The following is a 26644-nucleotide window of genomic DNA, read 5'->3' as shown; positions in this document are numbered from 1 at the left end:
ATAACATAACATAACATGAACATAAGAAAACAGAGATAAGTAGCCAACTAGTGTAAAATAACATGACGCCGTGGGTTTATTTTCTTCCTGTCCTCCCCAATTGTTTGAGTCACCAGCCGCCACTGATGCATACCCAGTGTTGGGAAGTAGTGAACTACATGTAATTAAACTAGTAGTTTAACTACATTTTGCAGTAGGTTGCAGGTAGTTCAACTACAATCATATTCGCGTAGTGATTCAAGTAGTTAAAGTAATAATCTCAAGATCTAAGATTTTCATTAAAATAAATGTCTGTTAAGTCACTATCGATCGCTGAATTAGGTAACACAATGATGATTGAGCCTATTATTATATTAATTTATATTATTATTATTAGAATAATTTACACTGGGTGTCTGTGGCGACATTCCCGGGAAAAAATGACCAGCTAGTTAGTGACGCGTTTTCCATCACCCATGAGTGGTTGGTCCGCCAGAGAGGATAGGCGGAGCTAACGCATCAGGCTCGCTGTTCAACTGAGTTGTGTGTGAGCGGCATACTGTTTTTTCCAGTGTCTGCTAGCATTACAATAACAGAGAAGGGGGAGGAGGGTTATGGAACCCTAATACGTTTTTGTGTAACATAATATTATTTGGTCATATTATTTGTTGATGTAGATTTCGTCTTACATTTTATTACAATGTAACGTTACTAAATTACATAGCTATTTGCACAGTTAACGCTATAGCTACCAGACCATGTCAAGAAAGGCAACATTTAGACACCGTTGCGCACAGCATCCATCTCTCATATCAGGTAACATTGCGTTAGCTAGCTAGCTAATGTAATTAACACAATCTAATGTCAACTAACAATTAGAAAAAACGCTAGCTAACACTACCGACCGTTACCGACCTTGCAAACCGTCTCTCGAATGCAATGCTACCTTGCTGCAACGTTGCAAAGTAGCTAACTAAAGGCCAGTTCAGATCAATGATTCGCAATGAGACTGGATGCAACTTGCAAAATTCCAAGACGTCTGATTGTAAACGTTCTAAAACTGCACTTGGCGATTTGACTAGGTGGGTCTTTTGAGACTCCAGGCAACGGCTTCAGACGCTCTGCAACTAACCAGTTCACACCACTGCAACATTCTAAAACCGTTTTGTCTTGTTGCGAATAATTGATCTGAACTGGCCTTAACGTTTCCGTTATCTACATTGCCATCAAGTTCATCAATATATTATAATGATAGGAATAAAGCCGGGGTATAGGTGGAGCAGAGCCGGGTCTGATTTCTGTGTAAAGATGTCAAGCCGGAGAAAACTAAATAAAAAAATATGGCAATATGGATTAGCGTTGTTAATATTTTATTACGCTTCCTAATATGTTCCTTCAGCCTCCTTTGTTTTTGTTTTATTCTTCTTGTTCTGATTGCTAATTTAACACCCAGCTCAGTGAACAGTTTAGCTAGCAAAACCAGAAACACCAGGGGTAACATTTTGCAAGGCAGTTGTTTCAAAAATATCACAACAATCATTCACGAAATAAAGACTGTTTATTGTGCACGAGATACATAATTGCACGAGCCACAGTGAATCCCGCAAATTCTTCTCTGCAGTGTAAAGATGTTCATACCGGGCAAAAGGTGGATAAAGAATGTTTGTGGAAATTGATCATCACTAATTCTACCCCAGGTCTGCTACAGCATTTAGGGTGGAGTGTAGCACAGTGGGTAAGGAACTGGGCTTGTAACCGAAAGGTCGCAGGTTTGATTCCCGGGTAAGGACACTGCCGTTGTACCCTTGAGCAAGGTACTTAACCTGCATTGCTTCAGTATATATCCAGCTGTATAAATGGATACAATGTAAAATGCTATGTAAAAGTTGTGTAAGTCGCTCTGGATAAGAGCGTCTGCTAAATGCCTGTAATGTAATGTAATGTAACCCGGCTCGGCAGTGTAAAGACAGCTTAAGTTTAAGCCTAATGTTAGACAATGAATGAGTATGTACATAACGTTACTTTTATAACAACCATTTTATTCAGTAAATAGTAGGTGTTACAGTTGGCGTGGCCCAGGTGCCAACCGGCTGACGTCACACAGGCGACACTGGTTGGATCTGGTTAGATCTATGGGAAGTGAGTTCCAAAAACACACCTGCAATTACAGCTTCTCGCCATTGGTACCGCCAAAGAGAACAAAATGGAAATCTTTGAGATTGTAACTTTAAATTACTTTTTTGCCTTTTTGTGTAGTTAACTACATAAATTGCAAACAATTTTGGGCCATAAAAGGAAAGGAATGATTTTTTATTTTAATTTTACCATTGCTTCTCTACTGTAATTGAACCCCCTTTGACCAGCCCCACCCCCCTTTTCTTTCATCCTGACCACTGTGAAGGCATGCCCAGGCAATGCATTCGTCAGGCAGCCACCACCACACACTTGACCTTTGTGTAGTGCATGTGCAAAAGGGTGGGCATTGCTCAGTGCTCACACAGCGACAGCGTCATCATGGATAAACCTCCCAAATCTCAGCCTGAGGAAGAATCACCATGGCCATACTTAAGCAAATACATGACACTGACTAGCTCCACCGACAAAACCTACGTTTTTACTTGTGAGCTATGCAAGCCGAGAGTAAATACACTCTCTACTGCAAAGACGTCAAACACAAATCTCAGAACACATATAAAGGTGAGTGTATTATTGACTTTGCTAGCCAATTTAGCAAAGATTAGATAAGTTAGCCACATTGTAATGTTACATACAGGCAAGTGATTTAATTCAGTGAACGTTAGTGTTAGTCTAATTAAATAAAGTCTGTAGTGTTAGTTCGTCTGACAATATGGCGCAAGGCATGGGACCGGTCTTTCATGATAATCACCTATTTGATTACAATCACCAGTGTTTGCTGACCAAGGTGTCTGCAATCGATCCAATACTATGAATAGCTGGTCATTCATACGAAGGTCTGGCTAGGCTGAGGTTGGCTTGCTGTTCTTTTGCCACCTAAGGTTAATATTGTAACAGCATACAATTTTATTTAAAGTTGATATCGTGATACAGAGGGTAATTCTGTGGACCATTATAAATGTCATGCTATTCTATATTAGAAGTTACCTGGCTAACTGAGTAATCCTGCTTGGTGCAATACCCCCATCTGGACTCTAGTTTCTGGAAGGCAGGTGTCTGACTGATGGACATTGTATACAAAACCAAAGCTGACATTCCTTGCACTTTCCCATGAATAGTGGGGTATTTTATATTTTTGGTTTATGTACGACCTGTGAACAAGTGGGCACTTTTCGCAATAAACTCAACTGAGTGGCATTTTTTTCTGGCATGTGACTTTTTTGTATTATATTTTGTTATAATTTCGTATCACATGTACATTGTCAATTTGATCTTTTTTTTTTACGAAGTAGTTTGAACTACTTTTTCTGAGTAGCTTTAGTTAAACAAACTAGATTTCTCCCTAGGGTAGCTTTGCTGTAGTTCAACTTCTTCCAGTGTGAAGTAGTTGGCAGCTTGCAAAGCTATGCTTTCAAAGTAGCCTCCTCAACACTGTGCATACCTCTCAAAGTCCAAATTTATATGCATTACCATCTGAAGACAATGTGGTCATTCAAAGCGTATGCGTCACATCAAAGCGTCAAATGGCAATCACTTAAAGTGGGAATAATCTTGCTGAATAATTTCAGTTGTTATACACCAAAAGTTAGAATGACCACAATGTGTTCAGATGGTAAGCTGAAAAAACACAGGACCAAGTTACTTGAAATAATTTAAGAAACATTGGGTAGCAGCATTGCTTTGGAATACAACATGTTTAATTTGTGTTAGCTAAGATAGCCAATATTGTTTATTGTAATTTGGCCTAATTTTGATATCACTAATTTTAATGGCAGGTCTAGATTTTGCAAGTCTTACTGACTTATAGTGCTATGTATGTGTGAGCAACTTGGCATTTTTGTACATTGAAAATATGTTTTTCTTCAGATTGTACATACATGCACAAGGAGCACACTAAATGAGCACTGATTGGAATTATGAGCCACATGCGCAGTTACTTTAATCCAATCCTGACCATTAGTACATCTATGGGTAAGCCACAGTCTATCACTATAAATAACCAGAATAAAGGGAATGTGTATTAAGTACTAGAATGAAATAACCTTTAATGCCACAATCTTTCACACCCAGAAACTGGTAGTATAGGTTCCTAGGGAGTAGAAATGGGGATAACCAGAAGAAACCTGGTCATCACAGCCCTGTAGAAGAAAGCTGATCGCTGAAGTAGACTCATAGCCACACTTAAAGACTCATAGCCTAGACCAGTGGTCTCCAACTCTGGTCCTGGAGAGCTCCAGGGTCTGCTGATGTTTGTTTTCACCTTAAAATCAGCACCTAATTGAGACCCAAGATACCAAGTGAGTTGAGTTAACTGTGTAATCAACTGCTCTAATTGATTCATGAAGTGCAGAGTCACTATGAAAACCAGCAGACCACTGGCCTAGACTGTCTAGCTCAGGCTGTGCTTAACACAGCCCACTTTACTGGCTGGTGCATTCTGGAGTATCTATGAACACATGCTCACATATTTATTAATCAAGTCAGTGGATAATGAAGGACATGATGTGCTGGACCATGTGGTTGATGGTTAAAATGGAGGCCTCACCTTGTCTTCCGGCATGTAATTTAAAGAGAGATCCTGTCTGCTCCCAGACAACTGCAAGAAGAGGGAAATAATTAGGTTATTGTATTTATAACTAACTTTGCCGGCACATTTAAATACTGAATCCCACTGAACAGCATTAACAGAACACAATTCACTTTGGATCTCCTGCTTTGATAACCAAGGCTCTATCGGCCTGTAAGGACTTTTGGTTGATCTAATCTGCCTCAGCCTGCCTGGAAGTTGATGTGATCTAGGATAGACTTGCTGGAGATGTGAATATATGAGAGGGGTGGTTGATGGGCTACCAGAACCAAATGGGAGACAGACCCACACACACACAGGTTAGAATGACCATGTGGTTAATGTAATCAGCCTCAGTATGCATGAATGTTGACATCAGATAGACCTTCCGGAGATGAGGAAGTATAAAGAAGACAGACATTTAGTTACCTGCCACTTCATTGGTACATCTTGTTCTTGGAAAAGGATATAAAGCAGGTGCTTGAACAACACTATTGTAATTGACTTGCCTTGATTTTACTCCGGTATGTGTCATACTATAAAGAAAACTATTTTTGCTTTGTTAATAAATTGTTATAGCGCTAAACTTTGGCAGTAGAAGTCTTACCTTACAAAGGACCACATTTCAACACCCATTTCCAATTTGGAATACCCAACTGAAAATAGCGGCAATTTTTGCTGTAACCTCTGCTATCGATTTGGCAGAGCGCAGATGCTCTTCTCAGAAGAACCTAATGCCACTTTTTCTCAAACCACAGGTCGCAAGTCAGGCTTGCAGGGCCACTGGCCACAGTTGGCAGTGGCAGGGTCAGGATTCAATCCAGGACCATGGGGGCCATCCATGCACTTCAGCTATAAATAACGAGTATGAAGCCTTAGCCAGATGAACTACCCAGCAGCCCCTGCCATTCCTTTTGTATTACATACACTAGTGGAGCAGAGCATACCTTTGAGAATAGGCTAGCAGCAGTGCTGTGAATTGTACCATTAACCCATTGGCGCACATGCCAAATTTTACCAATCCTTGCCCATTTAGGGGGTACCCTATTTAAAGCTTTATAACTCCAGATGTGAACACCACAGAGACTTGAAAAATGGCTTAAATGAAGCAAGACATTTGTACAATTTACAAAACTAATGCAGATTAGTTTATATTCATAATTTTGGAAGAAATAAAGTGCCACAAACGCAATTGTTTTGACAAAAATTTGCACTTTTAAAGTTTGCAATGAAATACTGAGAGATTGCATATATACAGAAGGTTAAACTATACGTGTGCTAGATCAAAAACTTCTTGACCACAAGTTCATAAAATTTAAGGGTGGATATGTAGAACTACTATAGATGTATGAAGCAAAAACTAAGCAGTGTACCCAGCGTCTCCAAATCTATCCAAAATGTCTAAATTATGCATTGCTGTAAATCACAACATATTCACGTATTTCACTACAAATCAACTGTTTTGACTCAAGAAACTCACTGTTGCATCATTTCAAGTGGGAATTACAAGCTTTCAGTCACTACAGTGGTCTAAAATATCTAGGGGTCCAGAAACATATCCAAAATCTCTCCAAAATTGAATAAATGCTTTTTGTCTGGTGCTTCAGGCTGCACCTCTCCCCATCCCTCCCTACCCCCCTGTAAATGACTGTAAGCTGAGGGTTGTAACTAGGCAGCTGTTTCGTAGGTGACTTAGGTGCATTAACTGTCTTAACTACTGCTTGTATTTTTTCCATAGATTGCGTTGTTGCCGTTCTCGTTGTGTTAGTGTTAATCAGTTTAGCCTTCAGGGTCCAAGTTGAACTATGCGGTTGTTCCCTGCACCGGTACTTCTCTCTAGGGGTTTCGTCATACTTGTTCCTGGTTATGGTTATACACTTTGTTGTACGTCGCTCTGGATAAGAGCGTCTGCCAAATGCCTGTAATGTAATATTCGCTTCTGTTTTGCTCCAGAAAAAAATGTCAGCTAGGTCTATCAGCAAACGTATGGCTTAGCTATGGCCAGAAGTCCTCAATAATAGTAGTATTTTCCAAGAAATTACGAAAAACTGTGGACCACGTTTTGTTAGGTGCAGCGTCTTTTACTGCTACCACAGAGTGAATGCGTAAGTGAATGCGATGATAAGAAAATTTTTGGTTACGCTGACTTATAAAATGCTATTCCTAAAGCAAAATTAGACATGTTATACATTGTTAGAAAGCTTATATTCTCACCTACTGAATAAATGTATTGTCAATGAAACCAGACTGTACTAAAAAGGGCGACAACGCCGTAAACAACACGTGTGATATTACACACAGCTATTTTGGAAGGTACCCAGGCATCACAAATGCGCGTATATTTCACAAAGGATTGTCCAAGACAATATGACCACTCAGTCTCAAAAGGGACATCTCTACATGTAAAACCAACAGTAAGGTTGTATATTTATTCAATATTTAGTCCCAGATATTGACTGTAGAATGACATGGTATCATTTGTTAAAACTTTCTTGTTTATTTTGTTATTCAGTGAGCAGCGTTTTCACTACTGTATTGGCATATTTTAGGATTATTGTCCGGTTTATCTTGTTGCTATGACGGAATACAATTTTTTAGTGGTGAAAGAATATTTTTATGAATGCCAAGATAGACAATATTGCCCATTATGTCATGGGTGGGGGGTGTGTTGTAGATGAGACTGCAGAGAGGGGGTGCGTGTCAAATGAATGACCAGAGAAACAATGGTGGCGCTGTGAAACCCTGTTCGGCATAGCTGTCTTGTATTGTCTACTAATGAAACGAAAACAACGCGTTTCTGTTTTTAACTCATACTTTGGTTGCAGTAGCACTGAATGTCTGAGTTCAGTAATCTCGGCAAGCCAGCATGCCGACCACTAGGGGCTTTGCGCTAAGAGGTTAAGTACAGACTTACCCTGTGTACATTTGGAGAGCTGAGACTGCGCCTGTGTCCTTTTCCTTTGCTTGCCAAGTGTTCCTTCACCGCCACTTCCTACACACAGACACACACACACACACACACAGACACACACACAGACACACACACAAACATTACCATGCACAAAATCACACACAAATATAAATATTATGCAAACACAACATGATTACAACACAAACAGATGCACAAAATCATTGAAAATAATGACACAAGACACACAAACACGTATAGACACAAAGACACAAAAACAAATGCAAACCACATGCATATGCACAGCCAGACAGACACATGGGAGAAAGGGGAGTGAGAAATGAATGACATCACTGGAGTGTAACCCCACACTTTAATAAGGAGACTATGAAGTGAATGTTTCTGTGGACGAGATTATGTGTTGATATGAGTGTGGTATTTTGTTTGTGGAATGGGCCATATTATAGTATCGTACAATAGTCACGCTGTATCAGGGTTCTGACCTGCCGCAGTCTGTCTAGTGTAAGGATGTTTTCCACAGCTAGTACGCTGCGAAGGTACTTCTCGATGGCTGCCTCGCTGTCTGCTGACTGTGGATTGTCAGTGCTGGCAGCAAGTCTGGCGAGCATCTCCCTGTCCTCTGAGCCCTGGGCATCCTGCAGGCAACACAGGTGCACCGAAGCAAACAAGTGAACACGCGCGTGCACCAACAAGTAATTGTAACTGTAATTACACTTCCGCCTGCCCCACCCTCCTCCATCACAGGCCTGCCCTCCCCTCCTCACCCCAGGGATGTTGGAAACGATCTCAAAGGTAACTCCACAGCCAGGGATAGTACTCCTCTGGGAAATCCTTTTCAGAAAGCTCTGAGCAAACCCCTTCAGCCAAAAACAAGGAAACAACCTGTAAACTTAGACACCAGCACACATTCAAACCACATGACATCAATAATTCTGTTACATTGCATATACAAGCGCAATCAAATCACATCAGTCAGCCTTTCATATAGACCAATAACACATTCAAATCACATGATCATAGAACAAAATCAAATCAGTGAAAATTAAATCACTCTGCAGCACACAAAACAAAACACTTGAGTAATCAGTGTCAAACTGGTGTGTATTTTGTCTTTATACACTGTTGGCGTATATTTGAACAGCATAATCTTTGAACAGTATAACCATGATAACTTCACAACTTCATAAAAACATGGTATTGTAACTTGTATAACTAATTCTGGTTTGTTTTCCCAAGAGGCAATATATTGTTTTTATTCATCCTTTATTTTTGCCAGGACAGTCCCATATCTCTGTGACAGTATTTTGAAGCGCAGAGGGCTGATCCCAGACCTGTCGGCCAGTGAGGTTAACGCAGATGCGCTTGCGTAGGACCAGTTGCATTTCAGCGGGGTGGCTGAGTTGCACCATGGTTCGCACTGTCAGGAACACCCTCTGCTCTGCTGCAGTGCCCCGGCTGAGCTGGGGACACTCATGCACTGTGGAGTCCCACGATGCCTCTGCTTTCACCTGAAAGGGGGGGGGGTATGGGGTGAGAACCAGGGGTCTGAAGCCTTGAGCCACAGTCAGAAATCACAGCTCATTCTATCCAAAGTCCATCCAAAAATCATAATTTGGTACATTCCATTAGAATTTGCTTGCAAAATAACTGGCTTGACCCAGACTTCATTTATCAAAACAAATTCTTTAACCTATTTCTGCAAAAGAAAAGTTGATATCAAAAGTACTGATATCAAAATGACGCCAAACAATTTAGGAGACATTGGGTAGCATTGCTTTGGAATACAGCTGCTTTCATTTCTGTGAGGCAAGACAGCCTATATTGTTTGTAGTACAGTAACTTGGCGTCATTTTGATATCAGTACTTTTAATGGCAGGCCTAGATTTTGCCAGTTTGAAGGAATGACTTATAGACAGTGCTTTGCATCTGTGAGTAACTTGGCATTGTTTCAAGTCACATGGCTCAGTATGTATTTATTTAGCTGCCCAGGCTTTCTGTTGCGTGAATGAATGTATGTTTCCTGGCATGAATGTGTATTTGTAAATGTGAATGTTACACCCTGTAAGGGACGTGTCCCCATAAAGTATTGTATGTATGTATGTATGTACAATATTTGTTTTACATGCAGTGTTTATTGTTTTAAGTAGCAAATATTCAAGAACTTGTACATTCAGTAAAATGAACTTGACAACCAAGTATACAGATATGTTTTCTGAAGGAATATGCATTCTGTAGGTATTAATCAGCAGTTTTGCAAATTCATTTAAATGTCTTGCATAAGACAATTAGGTATTTGACACTTTGATGTGACACAAAGTTTGAATGACATTGAAAGGTTGTAAGATTAAAAAACACAGGGCCAAGTGACTTGAAACAATGTAGAAAACATTGGGTAGCACTGCTTTGGAATACGGATTCTTTAATTTCTGTGAGGCAAGATAGCCTATATTGTTTGTAGTACAGTAAAGTGGCATCATTTTCATATCAATACTTTTAATGGCAGGCCTAGATTTAGCCAGTTTGAATGAATGAGTTATAGACAGTGCTTTGTATGTGTGAGTAACTTGGCATTTTTGTACGTTGAAAACATTTTTTTTTAATGAGATATCATTTCTTTTTGCAAAGTGTTTGTTATAAGAAAGTGAGAACAGTAATGCATATAAATGTAGACGATGAGAAGTATGCATACACACACATACATGCAAACACGCATACAGCGTAGGCAGTGCCAGATGTAGACTGGTTTCATTGGGAGGCAGAGCGAGATTTTGGGGGGCCAAGTTGAGTACATGATTTGTGATGAACAGCGGAGCGGACCTGGGTGTAAAAATGCGATGTAACCCTTTAAGAAACGGTTGTGGATTATGGCTATCCTTGTGTGCATTTGTATGTCTGATGAACGTGTACTGTTTAGCACTTTCGCTTTGCTATATATGTTAAACAATGGCTGAGACAAAGGGTGCGGTGGCGTAAGTATAAAAGAAACTTGCACCATTAGAAAATGAACAAAAATGTCCCCAGTGTATGTACTCACTCATCTGACGGCCATGCAACAAGCCTTCATTGATAAAACTATCAGCAAGCTCGTAGAATTTGAGCTCCATAGGTCGCAACTTGTGTACCCTTCTGTCCTGCTCCAATTTCTGTTATTTCGTCGAGATGCACTTTTACTGTTTCTACAGTTTACAAGGCATTTTCATACGCTTAGCTGTAGGTAGGACAGAACTCCTCTTTGCTCTTTTGCTTAGCCAGACAGTGTAGAATAGCAGCACACGCATATGTCCCAGCAATCTTTGCAAATGAGAAAATAACAGTAGTATGAGAGAAATGAACTGATGAAATTGAGTAGTTGAAACAATGTGATGTGGTGCAAAGGCAATAGCTGAGAAATAAAAGAAAATTATTATTGAGCAAATAAGCATGTATAAGAAATTTGCTTCAGGCAGGGTTTGACCTGTGACTCAACGATCTGTAGACCATGATGTTTCCACTGAACCACGAACTGACTAGCTGTAGAAACTGGCAATTTTCTTGGGGAAATTCTTGGGCAATTTTCTTGGGTATGTGACATTCTGACTGGCTGGTGTTGGTGAAGGATTGGCTGGTGTACGTAAAATTACCAATGGGGAAACATATTCTTTGTGGGCTGGAGGGGGAGGGAGGAGAAGGAGAAGAAGAAGAAGAAGAACAAGACAAACAAGAAGAAGAAGAACAAGAAGTAGTACAAGAAGAAAATGCTAAATCCTTTAGTTTGGGGTTTTACTGCACGTGTGAGGTTGTCTATGAATTCTGTCTGTTGAAATGCGGTCAGAATGTACAGAAATGAATGTTTCTAAGGACTGAGATTCGGTGCTGTTGTAGTTATTTCTGTGGGGAACCATGACAAGTGCCAAACTCTCGGTGCTGTATAGGTATGGGGCATACCCCGACAAGGTGTAACTTGGCTGGATGGCATACCTGCCATCCTAATATCTCAGTTATTTATTTTTAATAAATTTGCTAAAATTTCTAAAAACCTGTTTTCACTTTATCATTATGGTTATTGTGTGTAGATTGATTGAGAATAAAAATGAATTTAATCCATTTTATAATAAGGCTGTAATGTAACAAAATGTGGAAAAAGAGAAGGGGTCTGAATACTTTCCTAAGGCAATGTCAGGCACAGGCCCAATTTAAACATGGTCGTTCTTGGAGGGCGATCGGCATATGGCGTTATGTAATTTACATGCACATCCCCCGCACTACTCCACCACTTCCCTGGGTCACAAAGTTTATGTTTGAATTGCTGGCTTAATTCGCAGCCTTTATCACAGACCCACACTCAGTGAGTTCATGAAAGTGGTTAAAAAATTTTGGTTAGGTCCCAAAAAGTGAGTGGGTCTGCTACTCTGAATTGCACTATTTTCCACAAAAGCCTGGACAAGCAAGGCTACACAGTCACAGCCCAGAACACTTGCTGGCCCTCCTCACCTCTCCATCATGGTGCTTGACGATCTGCAGGTCGAAGAATTCGTCCTCATCCTCCCCACTCAGGGAGCCGTCCCAGCCACCAGGCCTGGGGGAGTCCAGGTTGTCCTGGGAGTTAAAGTCATCTGCTGGAAATGGAAATGAGATGCATAATTTTGGACGGGTTCAAACTAACATTATTTTTTGGCCAAGTCCAAACCTAAATTTATCCCCCCAATTTGGAACTGCATTTGTGGGGTGTCTCGTTACTGCATTGCACCTAGGGTCCCTTAGTGAAGCTTTGGCCAATTACAGCCTGCCAATCAGGCCACAGGAAGCGTCTGCTCAGTGGAGCCCAGGGTCTTCGGAGGATAGGAGTTACATGACCTGACCTTGGAAGAGCACTGTTGTGTGTGACCAACGTTCACATTTCAGGTCATGGGCTAACTGTAAATCGCTTACTCACTGCCAAGATGGAGTGCAGTCGGAACCTACCACTGAGGTCCAGAAAGAGGACGGGGATGTGTGTCTCCATTCCAGGAACAGGGACCCTGTAGATATAGAGCAAACTTATAAGCTTATGAAGGGTGTTCAAGTCCATAGCCATCAAACACAAACTCCATTCATCTACATAAACAACAAGTATAACAACAAGTAATCCCAAAGGACATAAGGCTGTATGAGGCATGGTGCCTGATACATGCAAATACACGTCACATTACATTAATTCTTTCATTCAGCACATACTACACCCAGAGCTTATGCAGCAGGGCTCAAAATGTGACCATTTTGATCGCATATGCGACCCAAATTTAAACTGTGCGACCTGGAATTACATTGGTAGAACTTGTGTGACCACAAACAACTCCTGTCCTGGTGCAACTTTGTATTATTTTCCCTTATATTATTTTTAAAATACTACAAGGAACCAATCGCAATCAGACAAACTACTGTTTATTTTCCAAATAACCATTCTAACCAACCAAATGTCCATTTTCTTACCTCTATGCTAAAACTGGTGGTTCTTTCACTGAATGCTGACAAGCGAGCTAGCATCCCCTAAACCTAACTAACGTCAGCCAACTCAGTTTTTTTTCCTCAAGGCTAATGAGGCTAATCAGAACCTGACCTACCCAATCTCTTTTTAGTTTTGCATGTTCATTGTCAGATTGATATGTTTCTTGTAGAAAAACAATATCCACTATCTTTTTTGAGAAGAGATAAATATTTTTTCCTTTTGATAGGCCTTTAATATTCTATGAGCTTATCTTCATAGCTGACATGATAACTGCCTCATAGTGGAAGGATTACCTTTACCTTAATGTAAACCAACAGGGTTTTTGCCCTTTTCACAAATCTAAATTCCATACTTTTTCCAGACAGCTCCCCACAAAGACCTATTTCTTGTCGTTTTATAAGACATGTGCATTTCTGTTGGAATTTTGACTTTTTGTGTTTAATTATCCATTTCAATAAATAAAAGCTTGGGTGAATTAATGAATACAGAATGAAATGAAACGTTACTACAAATTGTTTGTATTGTCATTTCTATTTGTTACAAATCATTTAATTTTTGTATATATAATCATTTCAATATGTTCTTTCATATCAATTCACATTTAATTAAATTTTCAACCATTAGTATGGCTAGCCAGTTAAGTGAATATAATAAATAACTTAATATTACCAGAGCCAATTAATTGTAGTGTTTACCCTTTGGTAAGACAGTCACTGTCAGTTTTCTATAAGATTTCCCCATTGTTGTTTTTGACATCAATATAACTACATCACGGCAGCTGAAGTGATTATTTAGCTGAGGCTGAATGCCTCAATCGGATTAATAGCACCCAAATGGGAACAAGGCTATCAGCCATATTGAGAACAGCATTGATGATTCTGCTCCATGCGATGCTTCCTAACATAAAGCTAATATTAACTAGCTAGCTAGTTTACACTGTCAATGAGCTAGTTGGCCTTACTGTATCTAGTTAACTAGCTAGCTATGCTATAAATAGCAAATACACCCTGAAGCCAGTAATATCACACAAAAGCTAGCGATACACTCTTAAGTGGTCATAGGGGAAACATATAGCCAGAGTTCTCACTTATTTTGTAAATAAATGAGCTCTGAAGCACTGCCAATTACCTGGACGGTAAAGCAGATCTTACTTGAAAAAAATGAAGACAACGGTGGTGATCTCAGAGCAACAGCAACCATACTTGCATGTTTTTGCCCTGCACAAGGCTGATTACCTATTACTATCTCTGTCTCCCATTTTGGCAATGTCAATTCCCTTGGTGCAATATTTTGTACAGCACTTTAGTGTTTGATTATTTTTTATAGCTTTATACTGTCTATTTTATATTACGGGGTTTCTAGCCAGTGTATATATATTACTAAGAGCAAAACTTTCATAGTTTTCCCATACTTTCACCACATTTTCCATACTTTTCCAGGCCTGGAAATCAGTCATCCATAATTCCATACTTTTAGAGACTTTTTAGACCAGCGCAAGAACCCTGCACCAATAAACAGTGAAGTACATCGACATCATTTTATATAAAAGGAAAACAGCAAGGGTGCTGGCAACCTGGAGCTCAGTATCCTCAGTGCTCCCAAATAATTAGGAGGCTAAATGCTCCTCCCCCCCCAGCTAATTCCAAGTGGGGGGGGATTTACTGTCACATACATGAGTTGGTTCCATTAAATATAGGCATATTATTCCATATAAATCTGCACACCTTTTATTCTCAAATAAAAATCTAGCAAACGAGACCACAAAATAAAGAAACAAAAGCGGGTTCACATCTATCTGACACAGCCCCCTTCCCCCATTTTCAGTCCAGGTATCGTCCAATAATTTGTCACAGCAGTGAAAATACCTGGGGGAGTGAATCGAAAACAATATGGTGAACAAAAGTCAAGGAATATCAATACCAACTTAAATACCCCCTCTCATCTTTTCATATGGTATTGTCCCTTGTTCAGTCACACATTTACGCTGGAAGTAAAAACAGACATAAACTAATGTACCTGTGAGCCGGCTAACTGGTCAGGGAGAACCACTTCGGGTAGAAAAAGACAAAAAGTGGAGTCAAAACTAAAGAGCTCCGCAAGAGTCCTAGTAACTTGTAAATGTGTGACAATCCAAGCGTAGGGGAAGGACAAACATCACCTTCCTTCCACTCGAGTCACTCAAAAAGACATGTAAATACGGCTTATTCCAACTGCTTTGCAAAAGCTTCCGCCTTTGATAAAGAACACGAAGCCAATGAGGATACATGCCCCATTCGGAAAATAGTTTGAACACCTGGTCAAACTCCTTGTGCTTTCAACAAACCTCTGCAGACAAATATTGGCGAAAGGTAAGTTTAACCCTGCATTATTGTTGGTGTTTTCGTTGCAACTGTAATATCAGCTCCTTATCTCTGAACTGCAAAAAGCAGATCAGCACTGGTCTTGGAGGTTTTCCCGGTTGTGGATTTGGTCGTAAGGAATGGTGCGCTTGCTCCAGCTCAAGTGGGGTGATCTAGGCAGAGCTTGAGCCAACTGGGCAGCTTTTTCTGATTTTTCCAGGAGGTCTAGTAAAACCAGGTTTTTCATTCTCCCACTATTTTCTAGTTAGTCTTAGATTTCAGTTTTGTTCAGTTTTTCAGGTCGATGTAGCTCTCTATGAGAAACTTGTAGGGTATGTTCTAATGCCAAAATTCTCCATTCTGCTTTTTCCATATGCTATTTTGGTTCTCCAGCATATTGTTTGTTCTGGCTAATGCCTCTTTCACACCGCTGACTCCTCAGTGGTCACACTCTCCAGTTGAACATCAATGCCATCAAGCTGACTTATTATCTCAGAATGTTGAGATCTCAACTCTGACATTATCTCAGCAAGAGTAATGATCATGTCTCTGTCATGTGGCTGTGCTCCAGTTTGTATTTCATCCTCAGCCTCAGGGCAGTCTTCTTGCCATACTAAATGTATTTTTCTTCCTTTTTACACAGAACCGTTTCACGACTTTTAAAAAAAACCTAAACTAGAGTGAATTCTGAAATTCAGTTGAGTGGTGGTAAAAAAAAAAAACTAATTTCTGAGGTAGAACATAGCTCTTAGCTCATGCTGCCATTTTGATTCTCAAGCAGCTCCTGAAATTATTTTTCTAATAAATGGTATATTCCATATAGGCCTGGAAGGAGATACTCAGAAGCCTACTGCTTATCAACCAAACTTATTCATGACTTCAATTGAAGTGTACTTGAAAGAGGATCCCATGTGCCACTTGTGTAACTGTAATTTTCAACGGACATACAGTACACTACTGTCCATTCATTGTTCGATAAATAATAGCTGTAGTTCCTTAAATTTTGGTGGGTGCTCATAGATTTTTGCTAGTGCTCCTAACTTTTTGAGGTGGGGCACAATTGCTGCTAAATTAAAAAAAAGTTAATTTTGAGCAATTAACTTAAGAGTTATAAAAGCAACGGTGCCAGATCTGGCTAAACGCATTCCCAGACCAGCGATGTATATGTGCAACATCTTTGAAGCACTAAATGCAAGTTAACTTATGGCAATCTAGAAACATAATACCAATCCATAGAGATAACATCTATATTAAACTATAAAGCATGCCATACACACACACCTAGATGAGGTGAATATATTCTAATGTTCTTATGTACACCCACAAACACACACACAGAAGCACACACCTGGAATGATAACTCACCACTCTGCAGGGGCACCAGGAATGCCACTGCCGGCAGATGGCACCATTACAGCGTTGCGTTCCTCTGTCAGTGTCAGACGCCACTCCAGCAACTGGGATTCACGTTCCATGTCATCCTCAGACTTGTCTGAGTAAATAGCAGCTTTCATCATATTTATTCATTTTCGTAAGCAGGACTTTTCTTTAAACAATGTCTTCGAACAATCTATACAAAAAATGACTATGCAATTTGAAAAACTACAATGTTACAATTCATGTTAAGACTGGGAAAACTAAAGCAATGCTTTAAATGTATTTTTTAATTATTTGATGATAGTGCCATAGGTGTTGCGGCAGGTTCCAGGCGGATGAAGTCACATGATGGCCTCTGGCCCCTCCCTCACCTGGCTTGCTGACCACCTTCTGCAGGTGCTGGTCCAGGTATTCTTGTCTCTTGGTCAGAGCCATTAGCCACTGCCGCCGAAGACGCTCCAGATCTCGTTCCTACCCATTGGGAATGACCAACTGTCAGTTATATTCTCTACCCCAACCACAGTACAACTCATGCACCTGACCACTACCAGCACTGCAAATGTATGAAAAATTTAAAGGCACTTCGGATATTTGCATTTGAATCATATTGGGATGGCAGGTATGCCATCCGGCTAAGCTACACCTTGGCAGGGCATGCCCGATACCTATACAGCACCGAGAGTTTGGCACTTAAAAACATAAATTTCTGTACATTCGGACCCCATTTCAACAGACAGAATTAATAAACAACTTCACATGTCCACACAATAAAGCCACAAACTAAAGGGATTTTGCGTTTTCTCCTCCTTTTTCCTGCCACAAATGCTCCTAGCCCACAAAGAATATGTCTCCCCATTGGTCATTTTAACCTGCTTTTTTCCTCACTAATAATTGTCTATTACTTCACAATTATTGCTTTTGCAGCACATCTACCCGGCATTCACTGAATGTATACACTGCATTATGATGTACGGGTCCAGTTAACCGGCTACAATATTGCCAGGCCATATGGATTCAACAGGAGCTCCACAGTGCATACTGGCCTAGCTTCTTCTTTAAAACCACAGATACATTTGACCAAGACAACTCACGTATTAAACAGCTATATCATGGTGGCGCACTGCCAAAGTTACGAACTGGAGAGTGTGAGGTCGAGGGATTGACTACCGCCTCGCCCTATGGCAGATCTTTTCATATTTCACACTAACATTTTCTTACACTTCTATTATAACCCAAGAAATTTCCTAGTTTCAACAGCTAGTCCGTCTGTGGCTCAGTGGTTAATGTCACAGTCTATGGATCAGGAAGTCGCAGGTTCAAGCACTGCTGGAAGCAAGTTTATTTTACTTGCATTGTTGCTCACTAAAAATGGTCTATTACTTCTCAACAATTGCTTTTGCACCACATCTACCAGGCGTTCACCGAACGCATACACTGCATTAACATATACCATCTGCACGTTCAGTTAGTCGGCTACAATACCGCCAGGCCATATGGATTCAACCGGAGCTCAGCTGTGCTTACTGTTCTTCTTAAAACCATGGACATGTTTCACAAAGAAAATTCACGCATTGAACAGCTACAGTGGTCACTGGCTTCAGATGACGCTTCTTTTGCGAGAGATCTTCCCGGCAGCAGCAGATTTGCATACATTTTCTTTGTATTTCTACAGGAACTACTTTTGTTCGCAAAACCACCACCAGGTGGCAAATGTAAGCACTCAAATCCATATCTGGCAGTTAACACTTCAACTGTGGCACTCAGGAGAAAAGTAGAACAGTGGTATAGCCACTCTTATTTTAACGGGAAAAGAGAGGAAAATACATTTTAAAGATAAGCTGAAAATAGGGACATGCTTGTTACCCATAACATTTTTGTGTGTATTTGAGTGACATTTACGTCTATAAACGGTTATTCAACGAACTTCGTGGTCACCAGTGTTGGGGAAGCTACTTTGAAAGCATAGCTTTGCAAGCTACCAACTACTTCACACTGGAAGAAGTTGAACTACAGCTAAGCTACCCTAGGGAGAAATCTAGTTTGGTTAACTAAAGCTACTCAGAAAAAGTAGTTCAAACTACTTCGTAAAAAAATGATCAAATTGACAATGTACATGTGATACGAAATTATAACAAAATATAATACAAAAAAGTCACATGCCAGCAAAAAATGCCACTCAATTGAGTTTATTGCAAAAAGTGCCCACTTGTTCACAGGTCGTACATAAACCAAAAATATAAAATACCCCACTATTCATGGGAAAGTGCAAGGAATGTCACCTTTGGTTTTGTATACAATGTCCATCAGTCAGACACCGGCCTTCCAGAAACTAGAGTCCAGGTGGGGGTATTGCACCAAGCAGGATTAATCAGTTAGCCAGGTAACTTCTAATATAGAATAGCATGACATTTATAATGGTCCACAGAATTACCCTCTGTATCACTAGATCAACTTTAAATAAAATTGTATGCTGTTACAATATTAACCTTAGGTGGCAAAAGAACAGCAAGCCAACCTCAGCCTAGCCAGACCTTCGTATGAATGATTCTGGCTAAGCTATTCATAGTATTGGATCGATTGCAGACACCTTGGTCAGCAAACACTGGTGATTGTAATCAAATAGGTGATTATCATGAAAGACCGGTCCCATGCATTGCGCCATATTGTATGGGTGGCAAAACACATTATGAGAATAGAATGACTAGGTCAACTAACGTTAGCTAATGTTAGCTTTATGTCAGCAAACCTGACATTAGCTGGTTAGCAACATGTTCGTTTTTTGAAAGAACATAATTGTTGTCAGACTAACTAACACTACAGACTTTATTTAATTAGACATTAACATTCACTGAATTAAATCACTTCCCTGTATGTAACATTACAATGTGGCTAACTTATCTAAACTTTGCTAAATTGGCTAGCAAAGTCAATAATACACCTTTATATGTGTTCTGAGATTTGTGTTTGACGTCTTTGCAGTAGAGAGTGTATTTACTCTCGGCTTGCATAGCTCACAAGTAAAAACGTAGGTTTTGTCGGTGGAGCTAGTCAGTGTCATGTATTTGCTTAAGTATGGCCATGGTGATTCTTCCTCAGGCTGAGATTTGGTTTATCCATGATGACGCTGTCGCTGTGTGAGCACTGAGCAACGCCCACCCTTTTGCACATGCACTACACAAAGGTCAAGTGTGTGGTGGTGGCTGCCTGACGAATGCATTGCCTGGGCATGCCTTCACAGTGGTCAGGATGAAAGACAAGGGGGGTGGGGCTGGTCAAAGGGGGTTCAATTACAGTTGAGAAGCAATGGTAAAATTAAAATAAAAAATCATTCCTTTCCTTTTATAGCCCAAAATAGTTTGTAATTTCAGTAGTTAACTACACAAAAAAGGCAAAAAAGTAATTTAACTACTTGAATCACTATGCAAATATGAATGTAGTTGAACTACCAGCAAGCTACTGTAAAATGTAGTTAAAATACTAGTTTAATTACATGTAGTTCACTACTCCCCAACACTGGTGGTCACTCTGTGAAACTTAATAATAGCCAGATAATTTTGAGCACAGTCTAAAGCCATCCATGTTAGTTTCACTTAGGATATAGGGTAGAGTTTGTATCAATGTAACGCACCATAAATGTAACACAGTAAATAACTTTTTACAATTCAGTCCTGTACCAAATGATTCATGGAAAAGAAACAGTATTTATCACACATATTTATAAGCACACTTATTATAAGCAGATTTTTAATGTTCTATTTGCTTGAAGATTTGTAAGAAAGCAAGTGGAATCTCCGTTCACCCGGCAAGTGAGTAATTAGAGGAGTAAATCGGACAGTCTGTCAGCAAAGAAATTGTGTTACATTAGGCCATCTATCAGTCATGGTCATTACATAGGTTTCACCAAGATCATGTCTGCAGTGTGGTATAAAGCATTTTAGTTTTACAAATGGGTGTTGTTTATTTTTATTTTTTAATTACGGTGAAAAGGAGACGCGTCTTCTTGATTCTCAATTCCCAACCTGCTGCCAGTGTGAGATGATGCATACCCCTAGGGAGGTCAAACAGATTTTTCAAAAAACAGAGTTTGACAGTTTATACACAACCTTTTAAATGTTAAACGACCACATATGTGCGTAAAAACCTACATAACGACCACATATTTGTGTAAAAACCTATATATCGCTACATTGGACACACTTGATGATCCTGAAGCAGGGGCGAACATGGAAGAGACGGCAGGCGTTTGTTGTTGGTTTTTCACTTGGGTCTTGTGTTTCTCTGACTGACCACTAAAGCCTTTACCCCCAATGTTCCTAGTTTAACTGTTTTCTTGCATAAGGTGCAGCGGGCTCAAGAACGTTCCCCTCCACTGGTTTCAACCAAGTGCTAAACGTGCTTTTCTCTAACCACGTATTGTTAGACTTACACTTCCCCATAGTTCCCCATAAAGTTACAAAAGTAAAGATTTTAAGACGTATGAAGCCAAACCCACGACTAAAGCAGAACTAATATCGGCTATCAAGACATTTTGGACTGACAAGCTGACCACAGAGCTCTGCAACAGATACATTGATCATCTGAAAAAAGTGTTGCGCCGAGTTGTGGAATAGCGAGGTGGCCTAACTGGAATGTAGCCTTTGTAATTTCATTGGAGTAAATTTCATCCATTACATTACATTACATTACATCCCACTATCTGTGGTCTGGTGTTGCTGTTTCAATATCATTATCATTATCGTCAAGCAAATTTATCGTCGTAGCATTTTACAGTAGCCTACAGTGTGAATATAGTTTATTCCACTGATAATGTTTGATTGTTCAGTTGCTAAATAGCCTGCCAGAGAGAAAGACACATTCGCACATCCGCATTCCGCATCAACACCTGGCTATTGTCAGGCAGTGGGGGTGTGAGACAAACTGCCCTAAAATTTAAAGTCATCCTGTCAGACTTAGCCTATATTATTGAGTTTGTTTGTTTAACACCCATACGTTCACCTAACTCCGCAAAAAACGACGAACGTTTTAATTAGTAGGCTAGCTGGCAAGTATTAACTATCACAAACAAGTATTAACTATGAAGTCTGCATTTTCACCATAGCCTGACTTGTTTCTGATATAGCCTTGCTGCGCGATTGCTGTGGTCATAGCCTGAGTTAGATTTCTGTAACAAAGTGTGATGTTCCAATACGCGCATGTCCTAATATCCAAGCTCTGCCACTGGGCAGTGGTCAAAGAAAACATGTTTTCATGTGTGTAGTGATTTTTAAAGGGAATACCTCCCTTATTGCTTATATAACAAAATGCTATATTTCAGAAATCCAACTGTTGGAATTGATCCAGCTGTGTACTTCAAGAAAATAGTTTTGCAACATAGACTATTGTTTTATAATATGCATGAACTTGTTGTGGGAAGTACAGCGGGCTCCCAGAATTATTGGCACCCTTGATAAATATGAACAAAAAATGCTAAACTAAAAAGTAATACAGTTATTGACATAAGCTTTATTTTCCAACATGTGTAAACTAGTGTGCTTGATCAACCAAAGTCTTACATTTTTTAAATTAAAAAAATATTTCCCCAAAAAACATGTTCCACAATTATTGGCACCCCTGGTTTAATACTTTGTGAAAACACCACTGGCAAAGATGACAGCCATGAATCTTTTCCTATAATTTCCGTCTTTCGGATGAGACGTTAAACCGACGTCCTGACTCTCTGTGGTCATTAAAGATCCCATGACACTTATCGCTAAGAGTAGGGGGTTCCCCGGTGTCCTGGCCAAATCCCAGATCTGGCTCTCGCAAACTTGCCACTAAAAATCATCCCCAGATTTAATTGGCTAAATAAATGTTCTCTCCCTCTCCACCTTCGCTAATGTGTGGTGAGCGTTCTGGCGCAAAATGGCTGCCGTGCATCACCCAGGTGGGTGCTACACATTGGTGGTGGGTGAGGTGAGTTCCCCTTCACTGTAAAGCACTTTGAGCATCTGGAAAAGTGCTATATAAATGTAATTACTAATAATAATAATAATTTGTGATAAGGTTTGAGAACACATTTGGAGGGATTTTTGGCCATTGCTCCATGTAGAACTTTTCAGAATCATTGATATCTTTGGGTTTGCGCTTATGGACCCCCCCTCTTCAGTTCAGACCACAGGTTTTTGATGGAATTTAAGTCTGGAGACTGAGATGGCCGTTGGAAAACATGGATGTTGATTTCACTTTAGCATTTCTGTTTAGATTTTGATGTATGCTTGGAGTCATTGTCCTGCTGGACAATCTACCTATGACCAAGTCCTAGCAGAGACAACCAAATTTTCTGCCAGAATTTCCTGATACTTTGTTGAATTCATTGTGCCATTGATCAAAAAACGGTACCCCGGGACCACTGCCAGCAAAACATCTCCAAAATATAAATGAACCACCTCCATATTTGACCGTAGGTATGAGGTGCTTCTCCTGTGTGCATTCCTCTTTTGCCACCAAACATGTCGATGGTGTGTATGGCCAAAACGTTCAATTTTGGTCTCATCTGACAATAGCACTCTCTTCCAGTCATAATTCCAATGAGGTTTGGCAAGCTCCAGATACTTGGCTTTGTTTATTGTGCTCAGTAAGGCCTATCTTTGTGCCACCCTTCCAAAGAGTTAGTTGGTATGGAGGTGCCATTTTATGTTTTTTTTAGACTTGTTGACCACAAGAAACAAACCAATCTCTGCAATTCTTAAACAGTGATCCTTGGGTTATTAATGGCCTCCCTCACCATCTTCCTCACTGTCCGTGGGGACACCATGCACTTGCTTCCTCTTCCTGGCAAATTTGCAACCATTCCATATGTTATACACCTTTTTATTATTTCCCTTACAGTGCTAAGTGGTATGTTTAGCCATTTATGTCTTTTTTTGTACCCATTACCAGACTTGTGACAGTAAATTACCATTGGTCTCTTCTGAATTTACAGTTATTTGGCTTTTCCCATGCTGATGGATGACAAAGGGATTTCGTATGCTTGTAACCTCATTTTTATTCTCTAGTGAAACTGGAAGTGATGGAATGACACAATATAGTTCCATTAGACTGAGATGAACTAAATTAAGTAAAATTGTATTGCCAATTTCATTTTGTTTGATTTTACTTACAATAATTGTTAGAGGTGCCAATAATGATGGTTTTCAGAAAAAAATAGATTACTTAATAAAAAAACATTGAAGCATGAGAGTAAATGTATTGAAATAAAACTATATAGTTTTCCCATATGTTTGAACATAACATATAGATAATAATCAGTAATTTATTATATGCAGCCTTTTTTCTTCATTTTTATTAAGGGTGCCAATAATTCTGGAGCCCACTGTAACAGAACTAATAAAAACACAGCCTTTTAAATGTTTAACGGCCACATATTTGTTTAAAAACCAATAGAAACATTTTTTTATGTTCTATGTGCTCAAAGATTTGTAAGAAAGCAAGTGAAATCTCTGTTCACCCGGCAGGTTCCTTCTGTTTCGCAAATGAGTAATCAGAGGCGTAATTCGGACAGTCTGTCATCAAAGAAATCTATCGGTCATGGTCATTACGTAGGCTTCACCAAGATCATGTCTGCAGTGTGGTATAAAGAATTTTAGTTTTATAAGAGTTTATTTTTAATCCATAATAGCATAAATGCTACAGTATAATCAAATAATAACATAAATCGCTGACTTTCCAGAACATAAGAAAATAGTTGTTTCCTTTAATACGATGTTAAAAAATTAGCTACTTCCCTCGGCAAGTAATAGCCTAACCATCATTGGGGAGAAAGGATCTGTGTACTTTTTGGTAAATCGTTTTCCGTTTCAGGAACAGAAATTAAAAAGCAAGAAATTCGATATTCATTTTAAAACATAAATCGAAAAACGAGAATCAATTGGTTATTTGTGTTGCTGACTGATACTAAACATACAATTACATAAACTGAACTAGCTCTCGATTTTAAAGTTTATGGTATTATGTTTGGTTTTTATTATAATAAAAAGGTTAGATTTTTTATAATTACCCAACTGACTTCAGTTCGTATTAAAGAAAACACCAATTCAATGTGTGGAATAGCTTGATTGGACATGTAGTGGAGGCAGAAACACTGGGGTTATTCAAGGCCCGGCTTGATACAGTGTTAGATACTATCTAGCTTTTAGGTAAACTAAGCATTAAGTACAGTTTAGTGGTAGGAATAGACGAGCAGTGTTGGGCTGAATGGCCTGTTCTCGTCTTACGTTATGTTATGTTATGTTAAAACAGCTGTTATTTTCTGATAAGTTAGGTATATGTTGCTATTAGAGTAGCATTTATGAAATTGTGAAAAATAAACTGTTTGTTTGCTGAAAAATCGCCAAAACGGGTTTGACGTCCCTGTTAGGGTCTTATGAGTTTTATGTTGCAAACTGTTGTAATATTTTTTTTTTTTTTTAAAGAGAGTTACCAGATCCATAAAAATTTTTGAATGGCTTCTATGCTGATACCAGCCCAATATCAGCTGGTATTAGGGCTTCATTTCTCCCAAGTACTAATGTTATCTTAAAATCACAGAGCTAAGCTCATTTTAAGATTGCGAATCACCCCGAAATGCAACGTGGCGTGACGTCAAGTACAATGCAGAATCGTGGAAGCTGTCCTTATGAGGAAATATTACATTCTGCTGCCCTCTACTGTCAGAACCCCGCATCCATTTCCTTTTGGCCGGTAGAACTGCCGCTGCAGAGGCAAACGCGTCATCTGAAACCAGTGACCACTGTATGTCATGGTGGCGCACTGCCAAACTTACTGACTGGAGTGCGCACAGGTTGAACAATTGAATCCCGCCTTGCTCTCAGGCAGATCTTTTCATATTTTACACTAACGTTTTCTTACACTCATATTTGCTTTACCAAAAGTCACTCACGGCCAGCCATATGCATTTTATGATGGCAAATGTATTCATTTTCTTAAAAAGTTACACCAGCTGACCACTGTGCCATTTCTACCAACTATATTTCTTCACTTGGCTACTGTAGAAAACGTTCTTATCAGCAAACGCCACATTTCTACATTCATGTTACTCGCCCTGTTCTCTATCTACCCACATACAAACAATGACTACGTATGTACGGTCTGCAACTCCCCATTAAAACATTACATTTAAAATCATGACTCAATCATAATTATAACTATTAGTAATAAACATGAGAAAAGTACATTTGTACTACAGGTCTCCTACTCAATATCACGCCTTATTTCACCAACTACTATAGCGAAACATTACTAATACCGTCTGTTTTATATACCATTCGATAAGGAAACTCATCTCGCCCATGGTCAATTTATTTTCTTAGCACTATAGTTTGTAATCATGTCAAACTTCACCTACATGCTCATTCTGCTAAAAAGATATTGTTTCAACGACTCAATTTCATCATTTGTCCTCATTTCTCTCTTACTATTGTTATTTTATAATATGCAAAGATTGCTGGGAGATAAACGTCAGCTCCTATTCTCCACTATTAAGTGTTCTGGTTCAACTACTTCCAATTCTCACGTAAAGTGACTGATCTAGCTAAGCAAAACAGCGAAGAGGACTCCTACCTGCAGATAAGCCTAACAAAATGCCTTATAAACCTTACAAACACTAAAAGTGCATGTCGATGAAATAACAGACAACGAAGCAGGACAGAAGGGTACACAAGTTGCGACCTAGGGAGCTGTAATTCTACGAGCTTGCTGATAATTTTGTAAATCAAGGCTCGTTGGATGGTCGTCAAATCCGTGAGAATTTAAATGTGTTGCATGAAGCAATTAGAGGTATGTGACACTTTGATGTGACACAAAGTTTGAATGACATT

General features: G+C 39.5%; 1 protein-coding gene across 4 annotated transcripts in view; it reads right to left on the bottom strand.

Annotated features, from left to right (window-relative positions):
* kif13bb (kinesin family member 13Bb) overlaps nucleotides 1-26644 on the bottom strand; it is a 212980-nt gene that overhangs the window by 27915 nt on the left and 158421 nt on the right. For all 4 annotated transcript variants that reach the window (XM_035422856.1, XM_035422854.1, XM_035422853.1 and 1 more), the window contains exons 28-36: nucleotides 17162-17261; nucleotides 16779-16905; nucleotides 12552-12607; nucleotides 12081-12205; nucleotides 8942-9118; nucleotides 8375-8467; nucleotides 8093-8245; nucleotides 7596-7673; nucleotides 4661-4711 (exon numbers count right to left, since the gene is read on the bottom strand). In XM_035422856.1, coding sequence (XP_035278747.1) covers nucleotides 4661-4711; nucleotides 7596-7673; nucleotides 8093-8245; nucleotides 8375-8467; nucleotides 8942-9118; nucleotides 12081-12205; nucleotides 12552-12607; nucleotides 16779-16905; nucleotides 17162-17261 — 960 coding nt within the window. The remainder of the gene's footprint in view (nucleotides 1-4660; nucleotides 4712-7595; nucleotides 7674-8092; nucleotides 8246-8374; nucleotides 8468-8941; nucleotides 9119-12080; nucleotides 12206-12551; nucleotides 12608-16778; nucleotides 16906-17161; nucleotides 17262-26644) is intronic.

Source organism: Anguilla anguilla, chromosome 6 (genome assembly GCF_013347855.1).
Source record: "Anguilla anguilla isolate fAngAng1 chromosome 6, fAngAng1.pri, whole genome shotgun sequence".
NCBI lineage: Eukaryota > Metazoa > Chordata > Actinopteri > Anguilliformes > Anguillidae > Anguilla > Anguilla anguilla.
The sequence above is the reverse complement of the archived record's forward strand: the minus strand, read 5'-3'. Positions and strand labels throughout refer to the sequence as shown.